Source organism: Saccopteryx bilineata, chromosome 5, assembly GCF_036850765.1.
Source record: "Saccopteryx bilineata isolate mSacBil1 chromosome 5, mSacBil1_pri_phased_curated, whole genome shotgun sequence".
NCBI lineage: Eukaryota > Metazoa > Chordata > Mammalia > Chiroptera > Emballonuridae > Saccopteryx > Saccopteryx bilineata.
The window spans coordinates 231577913-231601215 of NC_089494.1; the positions used below are offsets into that span (position 1 = coordinate 231577913).

The 23303-nt window shown below is 38.4% G+C and overlaps 1 protein-coding gene across 1 annotated transcript in view; it reads left to right on the top strand.

The window, feature by feature from the left end:
* Positions 1 to 1967: 1967 nt before the first annotated feature.
* The window catches only part of GABRA4 (gamma-aminobutyric acid type A receptor subunit alpha4), a 75783-nt gene continuing 54447 nt past the window's right edge, over positions 1968 to 23303 (top strand). Inside the window, exons 1-6 of the mRNA XM_066232518.1 lie at positions 1968 to 2657; positions 3048 to 3166; positions 18499 to 18566; positions 19582 to 19802; positions 20135 to 20217; positions 22971 to 23114. Coding sequence (XP_066088615.1) covers positions 2572 to 2657; positions 3048 to 3166; positions 18499 to 18566; positions 19582 to 19802; positions 20135 to 20217; positions 22971 to 23114 — 721 coding nt within the window. The 5' untranslated portion in view covers positions 1968 to 2571. The remainder of the gene's footprint in view (positions 2658 to 3047; positions 3167 to 18498; positions 18567 to 19581; positions 19803 to 20134; positions 20218 to 22970; positions 23115 to 23303) is intronic.

A 23303-nucleotide genomic window follows, 5' to 3' on the forward strand; every position in this document is an offset into this window, starting at 1 on the left:
ACAGAAACTGAGAGAGATGAGAAGCATCAATCATCAGTTTTTTGTTGCGACACCTTATGTTCATTGATTGCTTTCTCATATGTGTCTTGACAATGTGGGGTGGGGTGGGGAGAGAGAAGGGCTACAGCCAAACCAGTGACGCTTGGCTTAAGCCAGTGACATGGGGTTTAAGCCGATGACCTTGTGCTCAAGCCAGCAAACTTGGGGTCTTGAACCTGGGTCCTCTGCATCCCAGGCCAACGCTTCCCACTGTGTCACTACCTGTGCAGGCACAACCTAGATATTCTTGAAACCAAAATGTTTCAACTGGTGTCTATCTATAAACCTCCAGATTTTGAAGCAGTAATTCCCTTTTCCAATGGTTAAAGATTGATTTACTATTTACCAGAAATAATTAAGGGAAAGAAAGAACAAGTTGAAACCTTTCAAATTATTCATTTTATTACCACACATATTTTTTTGTGTACCAAAAGTTATTTGGTTACTTGGTAAATTGGAAACAAATATCCTCAAAGGAGACTCAAGTTCAACATAATATTACTGGAACAAGCCCAGGTTTGAGTTGCCCATCTCCATTGAGTCATGGAACCAGAGTCCAAGTGGTATAAAAAGTGTCTTCTATTCAAGATTGCCAGCAACCCAAAAAGGCAGGGGACTCACGTCCAAAAGAACTGCCTACCCAGTCTTGGCTGACTGACCTGTATATATATTTTGGGGAGATTAATGATTATCATAGAGCGTGCAGTTAATCACGTAGTAGTGTGTGGTAGATAGGAGACAGGTCTGCTAGAATGCCTCTGCCTGGAATGTCCTTCTGACATTGGCACAAGTCTATATCTAGCATCCTTGATCTTGCTCCAGGATGGTCGGGGTCTGGCACCTCTGGAAGCCTTCTGCAAGAGTACTCCCTGTATTTCTTAGGCAACAAAATAAAGATTGAGATTTGTGAACTAAGCTAATAGGTATCTATAGTGCCAGAACCTCTTACAGGAAATTCTGTGACTCAGCCCTTATAAGAAATTATTGTAATTTAACCCCTTACAATAATAATGTATAGAAACTGGCAATAGAGGTTATCAAATGAGATAGAGATGATGGCCACACTTTAGTCACAAATGTTGTTTGCATACTATAGCTGTCCGTGGCCTTTGAAAATCTGATGAAAGCTATGAACAGTCCCATAGAAATATATATACTTACAGAAATACAAAAATTTTCATTCATTTTCAAGGAATTTCATAGTCATTGTGGACCCTGAAGTGTTCATCCTAAGACTTTAGGAATAGGCCGATCTGTATTATTTGCATCCCACCAAGTCAGATATAAATTTTTATGGCACATTTATAACATGTGGTTAGTATAACATAATGATATTTGGGGTTAGAATACTTGGACACAATTGAAATCTATTAAACAGAGCAATCAAAGATATATTAACCTTAAAGAAGAAAGTTAGCAGTATAATAAGACTGCAGGCCCTTCCCCCACCTCCACATTTTCTCTTGTCTCCTATTCCTCCTCCCTCTGCCCAGCCACCACTTCCCCCTCACTAAAGCAGGAGATCTCTAGGATTCCGTCAGCTCTATCATGAGAGAAAAGAGTGTGCGCTGAGTGCCACAAAAAGTAAAAGTGTTTTTGACCAGCTGTAGCGGTTTTTGCCTCCACTTCTCCCCTCCTTCGCGGGAGCGGATAGAGCAGCGCGGCGGAGGCCCGGCGTTTGCCCTGGGGGGCCGGGTATCAGGAGAGGAACTCGGTATCTTCGCAGCCACAGCTTGGGAATGCGTTGACTGCAGAGTGAAGTTCGAGTCTACTTCCTAACAGTTTGCGAGTCCGCTCAGTGAGTTGCAACCTCTCTGACCAGGGAGAATCCTTTCCTTTCGCCGCCCCCCCCCCCCCCCCCCCAGTACCTGAAAGGGAGAGTCTCAAAGGTTGCTGCTTTCCATCCAGACTGGCTCCTTTCTCCTCGCCATGGTCTCCCATCCCTTCGCCCAGCAAGCGCTGTCATCTTGCCCTTTCTCCGCCTCCAGCCTTGAAAATGGGTGCAAACAGGTCCTCGAACAACCTTAGGAGGGAGGAGCTTCATTGGTCGGATCTAGATCCCAGCGGGAGGGAGGGGAACCTGGAGGAAGAGGTGGAAGCCGAGCGCTGCCGTGGACGGGTTCGCGCGGGCGGTGCGGGCGCCGCGGCCGCGACGAGGGGCGGCGGACCTGGGTCCTGCGCCCGGGAGTTCAAGATCGGGAAGAACTTGCTCAGCTTTAGGGTGAAAGCGCACCGCTATCCTCCCCGGAGCTTCAGGGTGCGGGCGCGAAAGGGTGTCGAGCGGTATACATAGCTCTCCGTGCACATTGGGAGCTGAGCGAGGCGAGGAGGGGGAGAGGCGAGGCAGGTTCCGCCTCCCCCCGGCCCGCGAGCACTCACGCGCCCACCGCGGCTCCGGCGGGCTGAGCGCGGGCTAGTGTGAGCGCGAGTGTGCGCACGCCGTGCAGAGCCTCTGCCCTCGCCTCGCACCCTGCTCAGGGCATCTGGAGAGCCTGGAACGTGATCCGGCTTAAAGTATGGCATGTTGCAAAGATGGTTTCTACCAAGAAGGTACCCGCGATCGCGACGTCCTTCGGGGTCAGTTTCGCGCTCCTGCACGTCCTGTGCCTGGAAGCTTGGTGAGTTCTCTGGGTACTGGAGGGCAAGGGGAAGGTGGAAAAGTGGCCAGCTGCCAGCCCCCTCCGGCTGTCCGACCCTCCCAGGGCAAACCGGACCCTTCTGTCTCCGCTGTAGGTCAAGGGTCAGCGCCAGGCTTTTCTGTGGCCACGTAGACACGGAGAGCAGAAAGGCCACCGAGCGCAAGAAGAGTTAGGTGTTGGGGTTCGTGTGCGCGGGGTGTGTCTTCCCTTAGCCCTTCTCTCCCTCATCCCTCAGCTCTCCTTTAGCCTGGGGCAAGCTACTGTTTTCCGAGAAGATAAACCTGTTTCCACCTGTTCTCTGAGTCTTAAAATAATCCCCTCCGCCCCCGGTTTTTTTTTTTTTTTTTTTTTTTTTTTTTGCATTTGCAGTTTAAACGAATCCCCGGGACAGAACCAAAAGGAGGAGAAATTATGCCCGGAAAATTTTACCCACATCCTGGACAGTTTACTCGATGGTTATGACAACAGGCTGCGTCCTGGATTTGGGGGTATGAACGATTTCAAACGCTCAAGTGTGTCCTGTCTGTCCCTTTCTCCGTCTGCCTGTCTGTCTGTCTGTGGGAATATAATTAGGTATGCCTCGCGTATAAAAACGAAAAATCTATCTATTTCTCTCCCTCTCCATCCCACCCTCCCTTCCTCCACTCCTCCCTCCCTCCCCTCCCGTGATGAGACCTCTGACAGGAAGACCGCCCCCAATCACACTTTCCCCTGTCCCTGCCCCCTCAGAAGCTTAGCTTCTCCCCCACACTAATTACCTCCAGATACCTGACTGCTCGGTGGGGGAGGCTGGAGGGGGAGAGTCAAAAGAGGGAACTCGGGGCTCAGCTGCTCTGCTGCCTTTTGCCCTGAGAATGGAGTTCCCCTGGAACTGGCCGTTTTTCTCAGAGCAGGTTGCATTTGAAACAGCTGATCCGATGCCCCCTCTCTTCCCACGTGGTGTCAGTCCCCCGCCAAAACCCTGGCCTTGTTCTACCTAGGACACGAATCTGGGGCATGAAGCTGTCTGCTCTTCCGGAGAACCCAGTCTATTCCTCTTCTCTTCCGCAGTGTGATGAATTTTTAGTTATTTGGGGTGGGGGCGTTTGCTTCCCTACTAAGACTTTGTAGTCAGAGGTGTTTCAGCTTTATTTCTTCTTCCGATAATTGTTCATAAAAGGTCTAATCGAGTGCGTCTGTAATAGGACTGTTGCTCTTTTCCACATTCACGTTCTTCTTGCTTACATAATGAGAATCTATGTGTCAGGCATTGTGCTAGGCACTAGGTTCACAGAAATCCCAAGATAACAATTCTTAACCTCAAACACTCACTCGGTCCAGTTCAGAGACGACAAGTGACTTCACCGGAGGTGTGGACCCAGGTCTTCTGATGGACAAGTAACTGTTTTTACCATTATATTGAACTTGATGCTTCTCAGGAAATGAGTTGAAGATACAGGTTTTGTCTTAAAGGAGTTTATATTTTAGGAGTAGTAGTATTAGCAATAATGACAGCACCTAATACTGTCTGTATTTATTTAAATTTTCATATACATCATTAATCTAAGAGGCATTACTGTTCAGTCCTGACAACAATCTTAAGAGAAAGCTCTTACTACCCCCATTTGACAGATGAAGAAATTGAGGCTTGAGGAGTTAAGTGGTCCAATTTCACAGTTAATAAGTGGCATGGGCACCATGTGAACCCAGTTCAGGTTGTGTATTTAAAAGATGAACCCATGCAAATTGGGAGGGCATCAGATATATGTGATGAGTATCATAAAAGATGTACCTGTATTGGAATTTAAGCTTCTTACTGAGGATGTGTAGGAGATAAGATGCCAGGAAATGAAGAAAGTAAAAGGAAACAGGACATTCCTATAAAAGAGGATGGAATAAGATATGATTTAGAAGGAGTGAAGTAAAGTAGAGTTGGATAGGTCTTTGGATTCCAAGTTTTGTTCTTCTTGTTTAACAGAGACACTGAGGATTAAAAAGGAAAAGAGATTTATACAGGAGCACAGCATATTAATACATAATTATAGGCTGGGATCAAGAGAAACAAATCACTCTTTTCTGGATTTTATTGAGAAGGTTACGGGGAGCCATTAAAAGTCTTAATCCAGTCTTTGTGTGTTGACAGTGATAAAGATGAGTGAGAAGCATGGAAGATTCTCCTGGTTCTTTTCACATTGCTTCTCCAGGGTTAGGAGGCCTAGCACTGTGATTGCCTTTATATACAAATCTGAAAAGAGGCTTTCTTACGAAAGTAAATCATTTATCAATGCACTGTCTTTCATGAGTGACTGGGAAATTATCACTTTAGATCAAAAATAATTTTGTAGGGAATATTTCAAGTGATGTGATACCATTTAATCTATATTATCAATGAGAGGATTTATCTGCTCATAAAGGTTTTAAATTTGATATTTCAAGTAAAGAAAAAAAAATAACAGGAATATCAAATCAAATGTTGTTTAAATACTAATTAAAGGCCCTGGCCAGTTGACTCAGTGATAGAGCTTCCGCCCGGCGTGTGAAAGTCCCAAGTTTGATTCCTGGCCAGGGCACACAGGAGAAGCACCCATCTGCTTCTTCACTTTTCCCCCCTCCTTCCTCTCTGTCTCTTCCTCTCCCAAAGCCAAGGCTCCATTAGAGCAAAGTTGGCCCAGATGTGGAGGACGGCTCTATGGCTTCAGCCTCCGGTGCTAGAATGGCTCCTGCTGCATTGGAGCAATGCCCCAGATGGGCAGAGCACTGCCCCCTGGTGGGCATGCCAGGTGGATCCCAGTCGGGTGCATGGGGAAGCCTGACTGCCTCCCTGCTTCTAACTTCGGGAAAAAAAAGAAGAAAAGATGTACCTGAAAATAGATTAAAAACTTATAATTGCCTTGGCCGGTTGGCTCAGTGGTAGAGCATCGGCCTGGCGTGCAGAAGTCCCGGGTTCGATTCCTGGCCAGGGCACACAGGAGAAGCGCCCCTCTGCTTTTCCACCCCTCCCCCTCCTTCCTCTCTCTCTTCCCCTCCCGCAGCCGAGGCTCCACTGGAGCAAAGATGGGCCGGGTGCTGGGGATGGCTCCTTGGCCTCTGCCCCAGGCGCTGGAGTGGCTCTGGTCGCAACAGAGCGACGTCCTGGAGGGGCAGAGCATTGCCCCCTGGTGGGCAGAGCGTCGCCCCCTGGTTGGCGTGCCGGGTGGATCCCAGTTGGGCGCATGCGGGAGTCTGTCTGACTGTCTCTCCCCGTTTCTGGCTTCAGAAAAATACAGGAAAAAAAAACAACCTTATAACTGAAACTAGATAGTTTTATTATTAAACATTGAGAACTAAAATAATATCTGCTCAGTTAGTTATGATACAAGTTATAATTCAAAAGGAAGAAGGGACCCACTGTAGGTGCATCCTTTTTAGCAAGTACCCTGTCCCATAATATCATATAGACAATAAAGTGAGTGAAATCAATCTGTGTAAACCATTACTGGATTTTGGTTAGCTGCAGTACTGCTAACATGACTCAAAGGCATTATTAGTCATCTTACTTTTCACTGCCAACTGATCTGCTTTACCCACCTGGAGATACTTTTATAGCTTTATGGGAAAGGGTTGAATTCACCTTACTTCAAATGCTAGCAGTTGATTAAATAGTGAAAATTTATTATAACACATTTTTTTTTGGCTCTGCTCATAAATATTTGTGGTAAATGTGATTCATTATTTAGAAATGGGTCATTCTCTGTAAATGTGTAGTATTCCAAATGTGACAAAGGAATAGTAATTCTCACCTGCAGAAAATGTGTAATCTGTTTACAGGATGTGGTAAATGAAATATTATTCACTGAAAAAATAATAAGACAATTCTTTCTTAGCATAGACTCTTGGATACCACAAGTTTGATCCCTTCTTTGACCTTTTATACTTTGTGGAAAGTTTGGCATTTTAAAAATAAAATGACAACAATTCAAATTTTGACCAGTATTCTATAAATACAGATTGACTTCCTGGTTCCTTTAATCCTACCTTCGCTCTCTGAAGACCTTTGCTTTATATCTGTTTATACAACTTAGCTGTGTTCCATTTAAAGTAAAGCTAAAAGCAAAGATCTGAATTGAAATCGGATGGTTTGTGATTGCTCAGTAGGCCAGGAAGGGGTTGAAATACATTTAGAAACCAAATTACATATTTTTAACTCAGCAGCACAGCTTGCAATGGGGGAACTAAGAGGGACTGAAATAGTTCTTTTCTTTTCATCCCTCCAGGATCTCCTCTCCCTTGTTTCCCACATTCTCCAATTGGAGAAGAAAAGGGGGAAAGGTGAGAAGAGAAAGAAGGAGGCATGGTGTGAAAAGCTAGATTGGGACTTTTGAAGGGGTGAAGTTCTTTCAACCTCTGACAAATCAGTCTGCTAACCTCCTGAAGTAGCTTCTACCTGCTTCAAAGTGGCGCCCAAGGAAACTCTTACACAAAGGATCTAGAAAACCATCCTCCTGTGCGCTCCTCCACTTTCAACACTATTATATGCCTTCTGAGAGATGCACAGCTAGGGTACTGACCACCAGGAAAGAGTTCAGGAAGCCAGCCGTTACCAATTTTCCACTTATTGAAGGGTTACACAACCTTTTGTTCCTCTCAGTCTTTTGATACACGTGATTTGGAATAACAAATGCTTCAGATATAGATGATTGCCTTAGATAATCTTTTACAACCTCTCTGAAATAGGAGTAGAACATTAGGGTCAATTCTGCAAGGTTGTTAACGAACATACAAGGATTTCACATTTGTGGAGTCCTCTACAGTTTTGAAAACATTATCACTTACAATAACTAATAAGGTCATTACAAAAACCCAAAGAAGTAAGCATGGCAGGCATCATTTCTCTTCAAAAGGAGGTGGAGAAAAGTTTCAATGAATTACTCCAGAACCCTTGAACAACTAATTGGTAAGATCACAACTCACAGGTCAGTCTTTAAAACCTTAGGCTGCTGTAGTATTATTGCTACATCCACTTCTAAGGCTTTGTTACATTTTTCTGTTTACCAAGAATCAAATTTTCATTAACATTGCTTCTTGTTACTAAGTAAGTAGGTCATTAAAATAAGCAAAACTACATTTCCCCCAAAGGAGCAAAATGAGAACTTTTATTTTAAAGCTTTAATAACATTTTAAAATGGAAAAGCCGACAAGGAGAAGTGTATACACTTAAGTAAATTTGGAATAATTTTTCCACCCGAATGAAAATATTCCTACAATATGTTCAAATAATCTGTATTCCAACCTAAAAATTAAATTAACGTGTCATGTGTTAGCTTTCTTAATTGAGTGACAGCAGAAAATATATATTAAAAAAATACATACCTGTAAGGACTCCTTATATTTCTAAGGCAACAGAAAAGTACAGCTTCATTCTCTTCTGATTTATTAGACTTATTCATTCACTCACTTGTTAAACCAGTAGATATTTATAGACAACTAGGTGTCAAGAGCAATGTTAGTTGTGAAGATATGATTTCTGAATCGATACAAGCTCCAGTAAAATTAACAGCTAAGCAATGTAGAGAGATAAAAATAACAAATACCAAACAAAGATAATGCTATGGGACAATTCAATCACATACTAGGAAAGAAAATAAATAAGGTAAGATATCTGTTTCGGGTGTGGTGGTCAAGAAAGTCTCTTAGGCTTAGACCTAAGAGACATGAAAAAGGTAGGCAAAAGTTGTTCTCATTCAGAAAAAAATGCAAGTGCAAAGATCCTAAGCAGCTAATAGGTTAATGTAATTTAGATGATGAAGGGAGTTCAGTGTGCCTTAGCCATAAAGCAAGAGGACGACCCTCACAGGATTAGCTTGGGGTGGCAAGTCAAGGCCACATCAGGCAAGACCTTTGAGGATCCAGTCAAGGAGCTTAGATTATTCTTTTGGTGAACTTGGAAGCCATTGGAGCTTTTTAGGGGGAAAGAATCATATCATATGGCTTAGACTGTAATGTGACCCCCCTGGCTACAGAATAAGGAAAGGATTAGATAAAGTAGTAGAGCAATAATGGAAGCAAATAGACAAATGAAGCTCTTTTTTTTAATTCTCTCCATTAAGTTAATGGTGTCTTAGAATAAGGTGGTAGATGTAGTAAAGATGGCTATAAGTGGATAAAAGTGAGATATGTTTGGGAAGTAGAATTCAAAAAGAATTGATATGGCTTGCATATAGGTGGTAAAGGAAAGGGAGAAATCAGAAATAAGTTCTGGACTTTTATTTTGAAAAATTGGGCAGAGAATGGTAATATTTAGCTGGAGAAGACTGTAGGAAGAATAGTAAGGGTAGGGATAAAATCAAGAGTTTATATTTGTACATTTTAAGTTTAGGACACGTGTAACATCATAATGGTTGTACTTGTCTGGATATCAGAGGAGAGTTTTGTATGGAGATATACAAGAGAGTTATCAGCATATTGTTCTGTAAGGGTAGATATCTAAGTAGGAAAGAAAAAAACAGCAGAGAAATGAGCCCAGAACCAATTCTGGAGGAACCTTAATAACTGAGGAAAGGTAGAAAATATATATATAATTATCAAAGGAGTTTGAAAAAGAATAGAAGGTGATATATAGGTACTTGGAGAGTATGATATAATTTGAGAGCATGGAATATATTAAAAAAGAGAGATGATACATACACCTCTTAAATTTCTGACATATTAAATAAACTTAAGCTTGATTACACAGAGATATTTCATTTCATTAACTTTTCATTAAATATTCATTGATTTTATAATATGTGCCAGGTATTTTTCTAGGATAGCACTGGAGATACATCAGTGAGCAAAGGAGATGCAATTTCCTGCCCTCATCAGCTGGCATTCTAGAAACTAAGCAACAGAAATAAAATATACAATATGTCAGATGTAGAGACAACAGCTACAGAGTAATATAAATCAAGGGAGGAGGTTGCAGTTTTAACTAGGCTAGTTAGGGAAGACTTAAATGAGAAGGTGGTATTTCAGCAATGATTCTAAATAGATAAGGGAAAAAGGCACATTTAGGTGGAGTGTTTTTGGTTAGAAGAAACTTTAGGCGTAAACATGCTAAGTGTGGAAGTTAGTGTTGCTATAATGAAATTTAACAAGGCTCAGGAGTGAGGAGTCAGTGTAATATAAGGATGAGATTGTGTAAAGCTTTGCAGGCTGGTAAGAACTCTGCTTTGAGTCTAAGTCATGTCAGTGATTAGAGGGATGTCAGCAGGGGAAAGACCCATGGCTAATTTTCAAAGGCTCACCTAGGTTGCTGTATTGAAATCAGGCAGTCAGGATCAAGGGCAAATCCAGAGGTGTTTTCACAATAAACTAGGGAAGAGATGATGAACATTTTGACCAAACTGGTACCAGAGAAGTTTAAAAGGTTGTCAGAAATGGTTAAATTTCAGTCTTAGTCTACTGATGTCAACTCAAAAGTAGAATGTGAGAAAAAGGAAGGTGTCAGGTCTGACTCCAAATTTTTGACTTGAACGCCTAGAGAAATGGATTTGCCAAGACTGTGGCAGAAGTAAGGTATGGATAAAGAATTTGCATGTGGAAAAGTTAAATTTGAGATCCCCATTAGATATCAAGTGGAGATGAGCCTGGAATACAGGGATAATGGGTATGCCAATATATATGGAATGGAAAGCCATAAAACGAATGGGCTTATCGAAGAATCAAGGGTGGTAGAAAGAAAGTACCCATATTTGAGCTCTGAAATTTCCAATGTTAAAAGGCAGGAAAAACGAGGAAGAATCTCTGTTCCTGGAAGATTAAGCCGATGTGGTCCTTGAGATAGGAAGGAAACCTGAAAGAGAGTGTGTATACTGGATGTTAAGTTAACTTTCTTTTTTAAAAGAAGAGACAGAATTGATCAATTACATCTAATGCTCCTGCCAGAATGAAAAAGTAAGAGCACAGAACTGACCACTACATTTAGCGATATCTATAGCTTTAGTGATTTGGACAAGAGCAGCTTTGGTGGTATGATGAGTATGAAATTCCGGTGGTTTCAGGAGAGGACTTTGCCTGGGCATTTGTGTAGGAGAGCCTTGGATGGTAAACAGAAGGAAAACTAGAACTAAAAAGAGCTTTTTTTAAAAAAAATGGGAGAAATAAGATTTTTTTTTCTTATTTATTTTTAGTGAGAGAGAAAGAGAGATGGAGGGACAATCAGACAGAAAGGGAGAAAGACGAGAAGCATCAATTTGTTGTGGCACCTTAATTGTTCATTGATTGCTTTCTCATATGTGCCTTGACCAGGAGGGGGGGAGGCTCCAGCAGAGCCAGTGACTCCTTGCTCAAGCCAGTAACCTTGGGCTCAAGCCACTAATCTTTGGGCTCAAGCCAGCAACCATGGGGTCATGTCTGTGATCCTATGGTCAAGCCAGCGACCCTGCATTCAAGCTGGATGAGCCCGTGCTCAAGCCCATGACCTCAGGCTTTCCAACCTCGGTCCTCTGCACCCCAGGTCAGCACTCTATCTCCTGCACCACCATTTGGTCAGGCAGAAATAATTATTTTTTTTAAGTTTGTGGGAATAATACTATTAATTCAAAAAACTGACAAGAATTTAAGTGGATCCTGAGCATGAAAACCAGATTACAATGGATGATGAATAAAATAAAAAAGGAAGAATTGGAGGCAATTTGTATAGTTTTTGTATAGTTTTTTGATTTGGGGATTTTTTTTTCCCCCAGACGTTTACAAGTAAAGTTGAAAAGAAAGAGAAAATGTTGCCTTTTTTATTTAGGTTAGCGATATTGTAATATGTTTGTGTACTTCTAGAATAATTTGTTAAAGGATAATTTCATATTACATTGGAGGAAATGGATAACTAAGAATGATGCCCTTTAAGAGACAAGAGACTGTAGAACCCAGAACCAAATTTATTTTCTTTTGCTCTCAGTTTAACAAAAGAGATATATTGGTGCTATTATATACTTACATTTCTTTCAGAAAAATATATACAAAATGCTTTTGGTGTTTTCTGAAACAGGCACTGTAAAATTAAGAGTTAGGCTATTAATAACTTGGTGAATATTTAGATACTACCTCACTGGATTGCTAGTTATCTTTTAGATGAAAATAACATATCAGTTCACATTTATGTATTTATTATTCTCTAAGCATTTAGGTATTTATTATTCTTAATGTATTTATTTTAAAAAGACTTTAGTGCACAGAATTGGATTAATAATTATTGGTTCATGACACATTCTCATTATTGACACACACATAACTTTCTTTTTATTCACCCATTCATCTTTTTCTTCATTTATTCTTCTTCTTATTATTATTATTATTTATTTATTTATTTTTGTATTTTTCTGAAGCTGGAAACAGGGAGAGACAGTCAGACAGACTCCTGCATGCGCCCGACCAGGATCCACCTGGCATGCCCACCAGGGGCGATGCTCTGCCTACCAGGGGGCGATGCTCTGCCCCTCCGGGGCATCGCTCTGCCGCAACCAGAGCCACTCTAGCGCCTGGGGCAGAGGCCAAGGAGCCATCCCCAGCGCCCGGGCCATCTTTGCTCCAATGGAGCCTTGGCTGCGGGAGGGGAAGAGAGAGACAGAGAGAAAGGAGGGGATGGCTTCCTCTCCATTTGGTGGAGAAGCAAATGGGTGCTTCTCCTATGTGCCCTGGCCGGGAATCGAACCCGGGTCCCCCGCACGCCAGGCCGACGCTCTACCGCTGAGCCAACCGGCCAGGGCTCTTCATTTATTATTATATAATCAACATATCAGTCTGATCATCAAACAGCACAACTTGGAAACAACTCTTATTCTGATAAGTAGTTTTCCTCATCCTATCTTCCTGTCTTCCCCATATAAAGTAGCATCCTGAGTCCTTTTAAAATTAATCCATAGCTTTCCTTTGAATATAATTTTAACTCAACTCTAGTTTTTAATACATAAATTTAAATTTAAAAAAATTAATTGTTTTGAACATGATATATTATCCATTGATGCTTTTTTTCACTTAACTGTACAATTAAGATTCATTCTTACTGCATACTGCCATAGATCATTCATTTTGACGACTGTGTGATATTCTCATTTCTCATTGCATTGGAACCAATTTATTCATCTGCTCTGTTGGCAGTAGGCATTTTGCTTGTTTCCGGGATTGTATTGCTATGCATGTTCTGGCCTAAATTTCCTGCTTTAAATGTGCAAGAGTTTCTTTTACATATATATCCAGGAATGAATTTTTCTGGATCTTAGTATAAGTGAGAGTTCCACTTGAGATAATACCAAACTGTTTTCTGTGATAGTTTTACAAATTTAAACTCCCATTTACAGTGAATATGAAAACTAGGACCCATAAATCCTTCAACTCTTTATATATATACTCATGTATATGTGAATATATATTTATATATGTATATTTATATACATATATAAACCCTTGAAATGGTATTTCATTTTGAAATGATTTGCATTTTTTCTGATTTCTAATGTGGTTGAACAGCTTTTCAAATCTTTATTGCCTATAAGAATTTTTCTTCTGTGATTTGTATTTTTCATCTTAAACTCATATTTTACTGTTTTGCTAAATGTTTTTATATTTATTTAATTTCTTTATTTAAAAAGTTGACTTGGACTGTTAGAAGGATCACAAGATATAAGGAACACTAATATTTAATGTCATCTAAGTAAAACTCTAGTTTTCTGTTTTCTCTGTGATATCAGTGGACATCTATTGTTTGTTTAGTGTGCAAGAATGGTAGTATTTTTGTTTTTTTCTAAGTGACAAACAAAATCAGAGATTTTAAAATTATCTAATTGAAGATTCCTTGCTGTTGTTGCTGTTTTTAGTTACTTTAAATTTCTTGCTTTTTGGAAACACAACAATGGTGTTTTGTAAGAAGACGCTGGATGCATGCATTTAAGTGGCTGAAAAACTCAAATGGCTTCTTCAAGTGTGTACGTACCCTAGGAGGCAGTGTGGAGAACAAACATTGAGTAGTTCCAGCAGCAGCCAAAAAACTTAGGTCTTTCTCCTGGTGTGACAGCAAATTGGACACTGTTATTGGAAAAGAAATTAAGTAGTGATATCCTTTGACCAGGTCTATATAGCTAATGTAGTTAACAGTGGAAAATTATCTGATAATATTGTTAATTGTCTTCATAGTTTCCAAGCAAATTAAATCCATTAATAAGACAAGATGATTTCCCTGAGTTTGATGTTGGTAGTTATGGCCCTTTAAAAGACTGTTGCAGGTCACCCTGTTTGCCTTACAAACTGTCCACCACATTTTGGGATTAAAAAAACATTTCCCTATTACCAAAGAAGTAGAATTTTTAAAATAAAGCATATCTTTGATGTTATATAAATGCTTATGAAGTTATGAAAAAGCCTTCCAAGCTCAAAATTATGTGGTTTCTATGTAATTATGCTTTTAGTAAGGTTGATTTGAATGTACTAAACTGTAGTGTTAGAGGAAGCATCTCTAAGAATTATTCTTAATTGCATAGTGAACATTATTCATTGAGAAGTGATTTATTGAAAACTTATATTTGTGGCCTGGGATTAGTTCTGGGAGGGGATACAAATCTAAATAAGATTCAGTTTCTGATGTCATTGGAAAATATTTTTAGCTTAACTGATGTGACAAATGAATCTCAACAACTTCTTTCCTTTGGGGAGGTTTTTAAATCACTACTGGGATGATACTAGGAACACCACCTAGCATGTGCAAAACGCTATGACTTCAAAGGAAGGAGGACTTCAAAGAGGATTAAAATTTTGTTTCTGCTGTTAACAGGACAAAGACAGACTCAAGCAGGTTGTAATTTTAATAAGAGCAAAGGCATAGAAATAGCTGCAGGAATACAGTTCAGAAAGTACTTGTGAATAAAACAGGAAATGTATGTATGACATGTTATATACTAGTATAAAATGTATACATAATTAATTGCTGATTTATTATTGAATGATATAATAAGTGTAGTAAAGATAAAACATACTTTGGAGATCAATACAAGGGGGCTATAATTCTGACTCTGGCATAGAATATTTAATCTCTCTTAGCCCATTTTCCATATTCATTAAATTCTCATGATAATATCACTTTAGGGGGTGTTGAGAAGATTAAATGAAATGGCATATGGAAAGAGCCTAGTAGGCTGCCTGATACATAATAGGTCATCAATATATAGAATTATTATATCTCTGTTCATTGCTCTTTGGAGAAAACCCATCCCCTGTGAGCAGTTCCACACATGACATGCTCCTTCATCTGTGCGCTCTCCATCCTCTCTGTGACAACCGCAGTCCAGGCCACCATCCTTTGTCAGCGGGGCTAGTATGATGGCCTCTTATAAGAGCTTTTCTCATACTCTTGTCTCCCTAAAATTTGCTGTTCATGCAATTGCCAGAATGATTTTGTAAAAAATACAGTTTAGATCATGTAATTTTCTTACTTCAAGCCCTTGATGATTAAGGGATACAAATCAAACTTCTTATCACAACTTATATGCAGAGGCAGAAAGCAGAGCTGTGCTGTATTCATTTGCTCAGGTTGCCCGAGTACCACAGACTGGGTAGCCTAAACAACAAATTTTTGTTTTTTGTTTTTTCCACAATTCCAGAGTCTCTATGTCTAGGATCAAAGTGTCAGAAGCATTAGTTTCTTACAAGTCTCTACCTTTTACTTAGATACAGTGGTCTTTTCTTTGTGTCCTCACGTGGTCTTACTTCTGTGTGTTCCTGTGTTCTAACCACCTCTTCTTATAAGACACAAGTCACATTAGATTAGGGCTTACCCTTGTCATACTTTCTTTGTTTTCTAAAGGTGTTATTTTTTTTACATGAAAATTTTGACAGATCAGACTGATCTATACATTTTCTCTGACTATACTTACTTCCAAAAAATATATTTTTCTTACAAATACTTATTCACGAATTTTCTTGTTCTCTTTCAAACTATTTCTTTCTGTTTATCAGTCTTCATCTTAAAGAGGGTGAAATATTTTTATTAATTTTTATAAAGATAACTTTTGACGTAAGGCATTAGGCTATACTAACTTTTCCTGTCTTTCTTGGCATAAATCCAATTGCCTAACCAACGATTCAAGGGGAATAGTCCATCTTGATAGCAGATGTTATGTAGACCCTGGTCATACAGTAGCATAAACCATCATTTCAGGAAATGATGTTTAAGAGGGCAACAATTTTTTATTTTTATCAGTAATGTAAAACTATATTATATATACTAATAACTACTATTATTATTGATTACATTATGTTCTAGAGGCTGGAACAAGTGATTTACATAGGTTATTTCAGTTAATATTCTTAAAACCTTTACCTATTAGGATATATAACTTGGCCAAGATCAAAAAATTAAAAAGTGTTAGAGCCAAATTCGCATTTCAGAATTCCTGATTTTATACATCATGTTAAATCCAGATTGTGGCAGTTTTCCTTTGTCTAAAATCTGTGTCAGCCCATGATGCCAAACACACTCATTCATTTGTTCCTGCACCAGTCTTATTAAGGCCTGGGAAAGAATCATAGTAGTGGCAATTGTCAGAAGCTACTACTTAATAAGCACTTCCATGAAAGGCTTTCCGTGTTACAGTCTTATATGAGCAATTTCATGTGATTCTTATCATCTTGCTGTATATGTATGATTGCTGCTATTGAGGGGTTAAGTGACGTGCCCAATATCACATAGTTTTTAGGTATCAAAGCATGAACAAGTCTGATTTATTAGAGAGCTTGTCTTTGATCCTAAACAGCAGTGGATGATCTGCTTACTTTTTTTTTTGATATTAATTTATTGTGTTTACATAGATTCTAGTGTCGCCCCTAATGCATCCCTCCTTCCTTGTATTCCCCTCAACATCTCCCTTGCCCCCCTCCTCATAACGCCCTCCCCCCTTACTTTCATGTTTATCCTATCCTGTCATCTGCTTTCTCTCTGTCCTCTTCTCTGGTCCCTTTGATCCATCCTCTATTTCAATTCTGTTCCTCAGTTCACATTGTTCATTGGATTCCTCAAATGTGTGAGGTCATATGATATTTTACTTTTTCTGCCTGGCTTATTTCACTTAACATAATAGTTTCCAAGTCCATCCATGTTGTTGCAAAAGGAAGGTAAGATTTACTTCTTTTTCATGGCCCCATAGTATTCCATGGTATATCTATACCATAGTTTTCAATGCAATACCAATTAAAATACCAATGACATACTTCAAAGATATAGAACACATATTCCAAAAATTTATGTGGAACTAAAAGAGAACTCGAATAGCCTCAGCAATCTTGACAAGGAAGAATAAAGTGGGAGGTGTCACACTTCCTGATATCAAGTTATACTACAAGGCCATTGTACTCAAAACAGCTTGGTACTGGCATAAGAACAGGCATATAGATCAATGGACCAGAACAGAGAACCCAGACATAAACCCACACCTTTATGGACAACTGATATTTGACAAAGAAGGTAAGAGCATACAATAGAGTAAAGACATCCTCTTTAACAAATAGTGTTGGGAAAATTGGACAGCTACCTGCAAAAAAATGAAACTAGACCACCAACTTACACCATTCACAAAAATAAACTCAAAATGGATAAAAGACTTAAATGTACATCGTGAAACCATAAGCATCTTAGAAGAAAACATAAGCAGTAAGCTCTCTGACATCTCTCGCAGGAATATATTTGCTGATTTATCTCCATAGACAAGTGAAATAAAAGACAAGATAAACAAATGAGAGTATATCAAACTAAAAAGCTTTTGCACAGCTAAAGACAATAAGAACAGAATAAAAAGACAAACTACACAATGGGAGAACATATTCGACAATACGTCTGATAAGGGGTTAATAACCAAAATTTACAAAGAACATACAAAGCTCAAAGTCAGGAAGATAAACAATCCAATCAAAAAATGGGCAAAAGAAATGAATAGACACTTCTCCAAAGAGGATATACAGATGGCCAATAGGCATATGAAAAAATGCTTACCATCACTAATCATTAGAGAAATGCAAATTAAAACCACAATGAAATATCACCTCACACCAGTCAGAATGGCGCTCATCAACAAAACAACATAGAATAAGTGCTGGTGAGGATGTGGAGAAAAGGGAACCCTCCTGCACTACTGGTGGGAATGCAGACTGGTGCAGCCACTGTGGAAAACAGTATGGAGATTCCTCAAAAAATTAAAAATGGAACTGCCTTTTGACCCAGCCATCCCACTTTTAGGAATATATCCCAAGAACACCATAGCACTGATTCAAAAGGAGAAATGCACTCCCATGTTTATGGCAGCATTGTTCACAATAGCAAAGATCCGGAAACAGCCCAAGTGCCCATCAGTGGACGAGTGAATTAAAAAACTATTGGACTACTTATTTTTAAAGGTGACATGAATCATTTCTGTGCCTAAGCTATTTACCAATATTCTTCACTCTCCAAGGATTCAATTCTTGCAGCCATTATGCTTTTTTCTCTTTCTTACCTTGTGGCTAAGTTCCTTCTTCTTAAAAGCTCACTTTACTAAAAGGCTAATCAGATGATGGACTGTAAACATATTCCAAAGGCAAAAGCTTTTGTACTCTGCACTGCCAGTCTTAACAGTGCCTGGGGTTGATTTTTGAAAACAAATTTCTGGTAAGTAATGGAATAGTTTTTTGCCTGTAAATTTTGTTGCTTTTTGCCTACATTTTTTGGTAGAGATGCTTATCTCATCGAAAATTAAAGATGCTTATAAAATACAAAATATCACATTTGCACTTACTGTTTAATTATCAAAGCCTAACTTGCCTGTTAAATTGGTAATTACTTTTTCACACTTATTTACTTTCTACCCATTAGGTCCAGTTACAGAAGTAAAAACTGACATATATGTCACCAGCTTTGGACCTGTTTCTGATGTTGAAATGGTAGGTAGTTGGACAATTTAATGTACTTTTTAAGGTTTGAAGAGAGCAAATAGAAAATAGGGCAATTAATATGTATTTTGTTGTCAATCACAGAAAGTAAAAGTCAGAAAGTCAAAGAACAGCCTAATTAGGCTCAGAGTTTATAAGAAGTAAGACACTGAATTTGCATTTTAACTCTAACATTGGAGTTTTTTTTCTGGCTTGGTGGTGTTCTCAACAAAGAAAATAACTTTCCTGTTACTGTTCTCCATGACACAACCTTGCATGTAGTATATTTTTTCCTTAGAAAATTATTGAAGAGGAGAAAATGAGAGATCAAAATTAGTTTTGATAGATTTTATATTGTAGTACTAATTGCATTTACTCTTCCATGTTGGCTTAATCATTCATTCTCCATCTCCACCCATACTTTTTCTCCCTTGCTTTCTCTCATGTTTAAAGAACTTAGAACATTAAGTACTGGCCAGAATAAACTCATCCACTCAGTTGTGCTCTCCAATATTAAATATGTTTTCTTTCAAGGTCAAGTAATCCATTTAAAAATTTCCCTTAATTCTGTGCTCCTAGACTAATTTTAATAAATTTTATAAACATAAAATATTTTTTCATATATTTTATTTTGCATTAAAGAGACACTTACAATTTTATGATTTATTATGTAATGATATGTGTTATGCATTAAATAATTTTGCTACCCAGCCTAAAGTAAAGTGCATCTGTAACTACCTGGTGCTGGCAGTTTTGTTAAATTGTAGTTATTATTTTTAAATGATTAATATCATGGTAATTTATTTAATAAACATAGAAAATTAAGGTATCAGGATGGATATAGCATTCTTTAACTGCTGAAAATTCTTTTGTTTCATTGGTTTAAGAAAATTTCTGCTCCTAATAATTTTGTTTTTACTTGGATAGTCTCTTATTAGTGGAAAAGAGGTTAGTATTTAATGCATTTTTTTGCATATTTATGTGTAATCATCTGTGATTTGAATATGTCATGAACTAATTTTCCTAGGAATACACAATGGATGTGTTCTTCAGACAGACATGGATTGACAAAAGACTAAAATATGATGGCCCCATTGAAATTTTGAGGTTGAACAATATGATGGTAACAAAAGTATGGACCCCTGATACTTTCTTCAGGAATGGAAAAAAATCAGTCTCACATAATATGACAGCCCCAAATAAACTTTTTAGAATTATGAGAAATGGCACTATTTTATACACAATGAGGTAGTAATTTTTCTTCTTCTTCCCTTTTAATCTTTTCTTCCCTCCCTTTCTGCCTTCCTTCCTTCCTTTTCTTTTCCTTCCTCCCTCCCTTCCTCCCTTCTTTCCTTCCTCCCTTCCTTCCTCCCTCCCTCCCTCCCTCCCTTCCTTCCTTCCTTCCTTCCCTTCCTTCCTTCCTTCCTTCCTTTCCTTCCTTCCTTCCTTCCTTCCTTCCTTCCTTCCTTCCTTCCTTCCTTCCTTCTTTCCTTCCTTCCTTCTTTCCTTGCTTCATTTTAAGGATCTATAAATTTGTTTTTAGAGAAAAAGTTAACTCTAAATATATTTTTCCTTTATAGACTCACCATAAGTGCAGAGTGTCCCATGAGATTGGTGGATTTCCCCATGGATGGTCATGCATGTCCTTTGAAATTTGGGAGTTGTAAGTTACAATAAAAATGTTGTTACAATGAATGATTAACTCATGTTAGCTGATAATTATATATTTAAATGATTTTCTATAATCCAACATTTAAATTTTGTCTATGATAACTGTCCAAAATTTGACTTTTGGCAGACTGTTTGTTATCTAATATGTTTACATAAAGAAGTAAAAACAATCCTCTTTCCTAAAAAGAAAACAGAAAAACCTTGGAAACCTCTTTCTACAGATAACCCAGGTAGACTGACTGATTCATAAATAATAAGTTGGTTGTCAGTGGTGAAATGTGAGGACCTCTGAACTCCTTGTGTTGGTGGTGTAACATAGCAAGTATAAATGATTTTGTTTTGTTCTGTTACAAGCAGAGTCCTTTATGGCAGACATGAAAAAATAATAGGTCAGAAAAGGTTCAGGCTTCTCAACATGACACAAGTTAGAATAATATTAACAACATTGTTAGTTTCAAAGTGGCGGAAGCATGACAAAAGCATAGTAGTTAAGATAGTAGTTAGGTATGGCCTGATTTGTAGACAGAGCCAGGTAAATAGTGCCTTTGGAAGATTTAACTAAGGAACGTAGCATTCTTTGACTGACATTTCAAATTACACATCAGCTTTTCTATAGAGAATAGATTGTAGAGGTTCTAGTGAAAAACAGGAAAGACTTGAAGCTATTTTTTTATTGCAATGAAAGATGGTGGTGACTTAGACTTGGATGGTACAAGAAGAGGTGTGCAATAGATAGATTGATATATATTGTGGAAGAGAAGGCAAGAAAATTAAACACATTTATAGAAAAGAATAAGTAAGAATCTAAGCTTACTTTACAAAATATGATAACCTCTTTTAATTCCAGCCTCAAATATTTGAGGTTCTGATTAGAACCTGACAAATATAGATGCTAGTTTTTACTATTGCTTCAGATTCTTGGTCACATTGATTGTGAAACTTGCTTGTTGTTATCATTGCTCATTGCTTAACTTAATGAGAATCAACACTTACCATTTTTTTGATAACTTCTGGTAAGCACAATATTCAATGGGCTAACCTGAAGCTAAAGAGAGTTGCTTGCTACCTGACCAGTGACTTAATGAAAGAAGGCAAAAACAGACTAACACATAGACAGAAAAGGTGATCTCACTGGGGCCCAGAATAAAATCTACTGTGCTATCATAATTTAGATTTCACCTAGATAGTTTTTATCTATGGTTTTACCTTTCCCACCCATTTCTCTCTCCACCGCATTTCTCATAAAATCACTTTTCAAAGTGACCTGAACATAGTTGGTGCTCAGTAAGGACATGCACAAAGTGAAAAAATTACTCTTGGAAGTTGATATTTTGGGTTTGGGAATTGAAAAGAGAGGTACATTGTCTTTATCTTTTAATCCATTGCTTTTAGAAAGAGAGGAAGGGAAAGAGAGAGAGAAACATTGATTTGTTGTTTCTCTTATTTATGCACTCATTAGTGTATTCTTGTCTGTGCCCTGACTGGGAATTGAACCCACGACCTTGGCATATTGGGATGACGCTCTAACCAACTGAGCTACCCGGCCAGGGCGAGAGGTACATCTTTTGATCACCTTCACCCATTTTGTCCACCCTCCATCCTTGGCCTCAAATATTAAATCATTAAGAAAAAGATTATCTTATTAAGGTAGGCTAGTCCAGAGAAGAATACATGGTTTAAATTTTCATGGGCAGGAACATAGCATTTGGGGACTTTAAATGTATGATTAAACATGAATATACTTCAGGAGATCAGTGTTGACACATAACTGTATACTGTTACATGACAACACAAGTCTCATAGTTTGTTCTGTAAAGTTATCTGTAAAGACAGTCTTCCTAGGTATTGTCTTCTTTTGTAGAATTAAACAATTCTACCGAGAACCTACTGTGATCAACCATTATAGGAAGGTTTGTGTAGTATACAATTTATCCTGGTACCTTTGAACTTCCTTGTGTGTGAGCCAAGCTATCTTTTCTAGGTAGACTGGTAAGCAAGCAGCTGGTCTCCATTTGCATTGAACACCAAATAATAGAAAATGGGCTTAAATTGCTGCTGGGAAGGAGTTGTTGGAGATAGAAGGAAAAATGTTCTCATTGTAAGAATTTAAAGGTAGTGGGACTGGTTGTGTAATTGTATTTCCTGGAGAGCTTTACAAACAGCATAGCCAGCCTGTTTTCATGGTAGCATGATTCTCAAACAGCATGGATATTGCTCAAAGGCAGAGTCTGATATTGGTGACTCCTGGAGAGCTCTCCCAACACTAGGACTTATTTTTTTTGTTGTTGTTGTTGTTGTATTATTATAGGCAGCATTTTGTATGTGCCTAATTGGCAGAGCTGCATTAGGATAGAAGAAGTTAATATTGGTCAAGCATTGGAAGTGAGGTGTTCAAATGTGAAAGAAATAGCTTGACTGCTCTTTTGGGGGTTTATTATTTCTGCTTTTCAACTGCTCATTAGTATGGAAACATATCCAAGTGCATTGATGCAGATATAGCATTTTAGTCACTTTAGTTTTTGTCTGACCTTCAACTTTTTGGCATTAAAAACAAGAAATATGCAAAGGTATTTATTTAATCTCTACAGTATTCCAAATCTTAAATATGATTAAATAAATCATAATGATTATTTTTCATTTATTACATCTTCCTTTAACAAGTGTAATATTCTTAAGTGTTGACCATCAATCAGAGCTGTCAAAAAAGGAGTACTGATTCTAACCATATTCTGTGCTCTTATTCAGATGCTTACCCAAAGAGTGAGATGATTTATACCTGGACAAAAGGTCCTGAGAAATCAGTAGAAGTTCCAAAGGAGTCCTCCAGCTTAGTTCAGTATGACTTGATTGGGCAAACGGTATCAAGTGAAACCATCAAATCCATTACGGGTGAGACGCTTAATGATTAAAGTCATCACGGTCATTAGCAATGGAGTCTTGCCTTAAAGTTTTTTACAGAAATAGCTAGTATTTTCAGGGAACAACAAAAAGATTCCAGTCATAGAGTTAATGTATAAATCATATTTCAGAATTTTAAAATATATATATATATATCTTAGTTTAAAATAAATTCTAAGT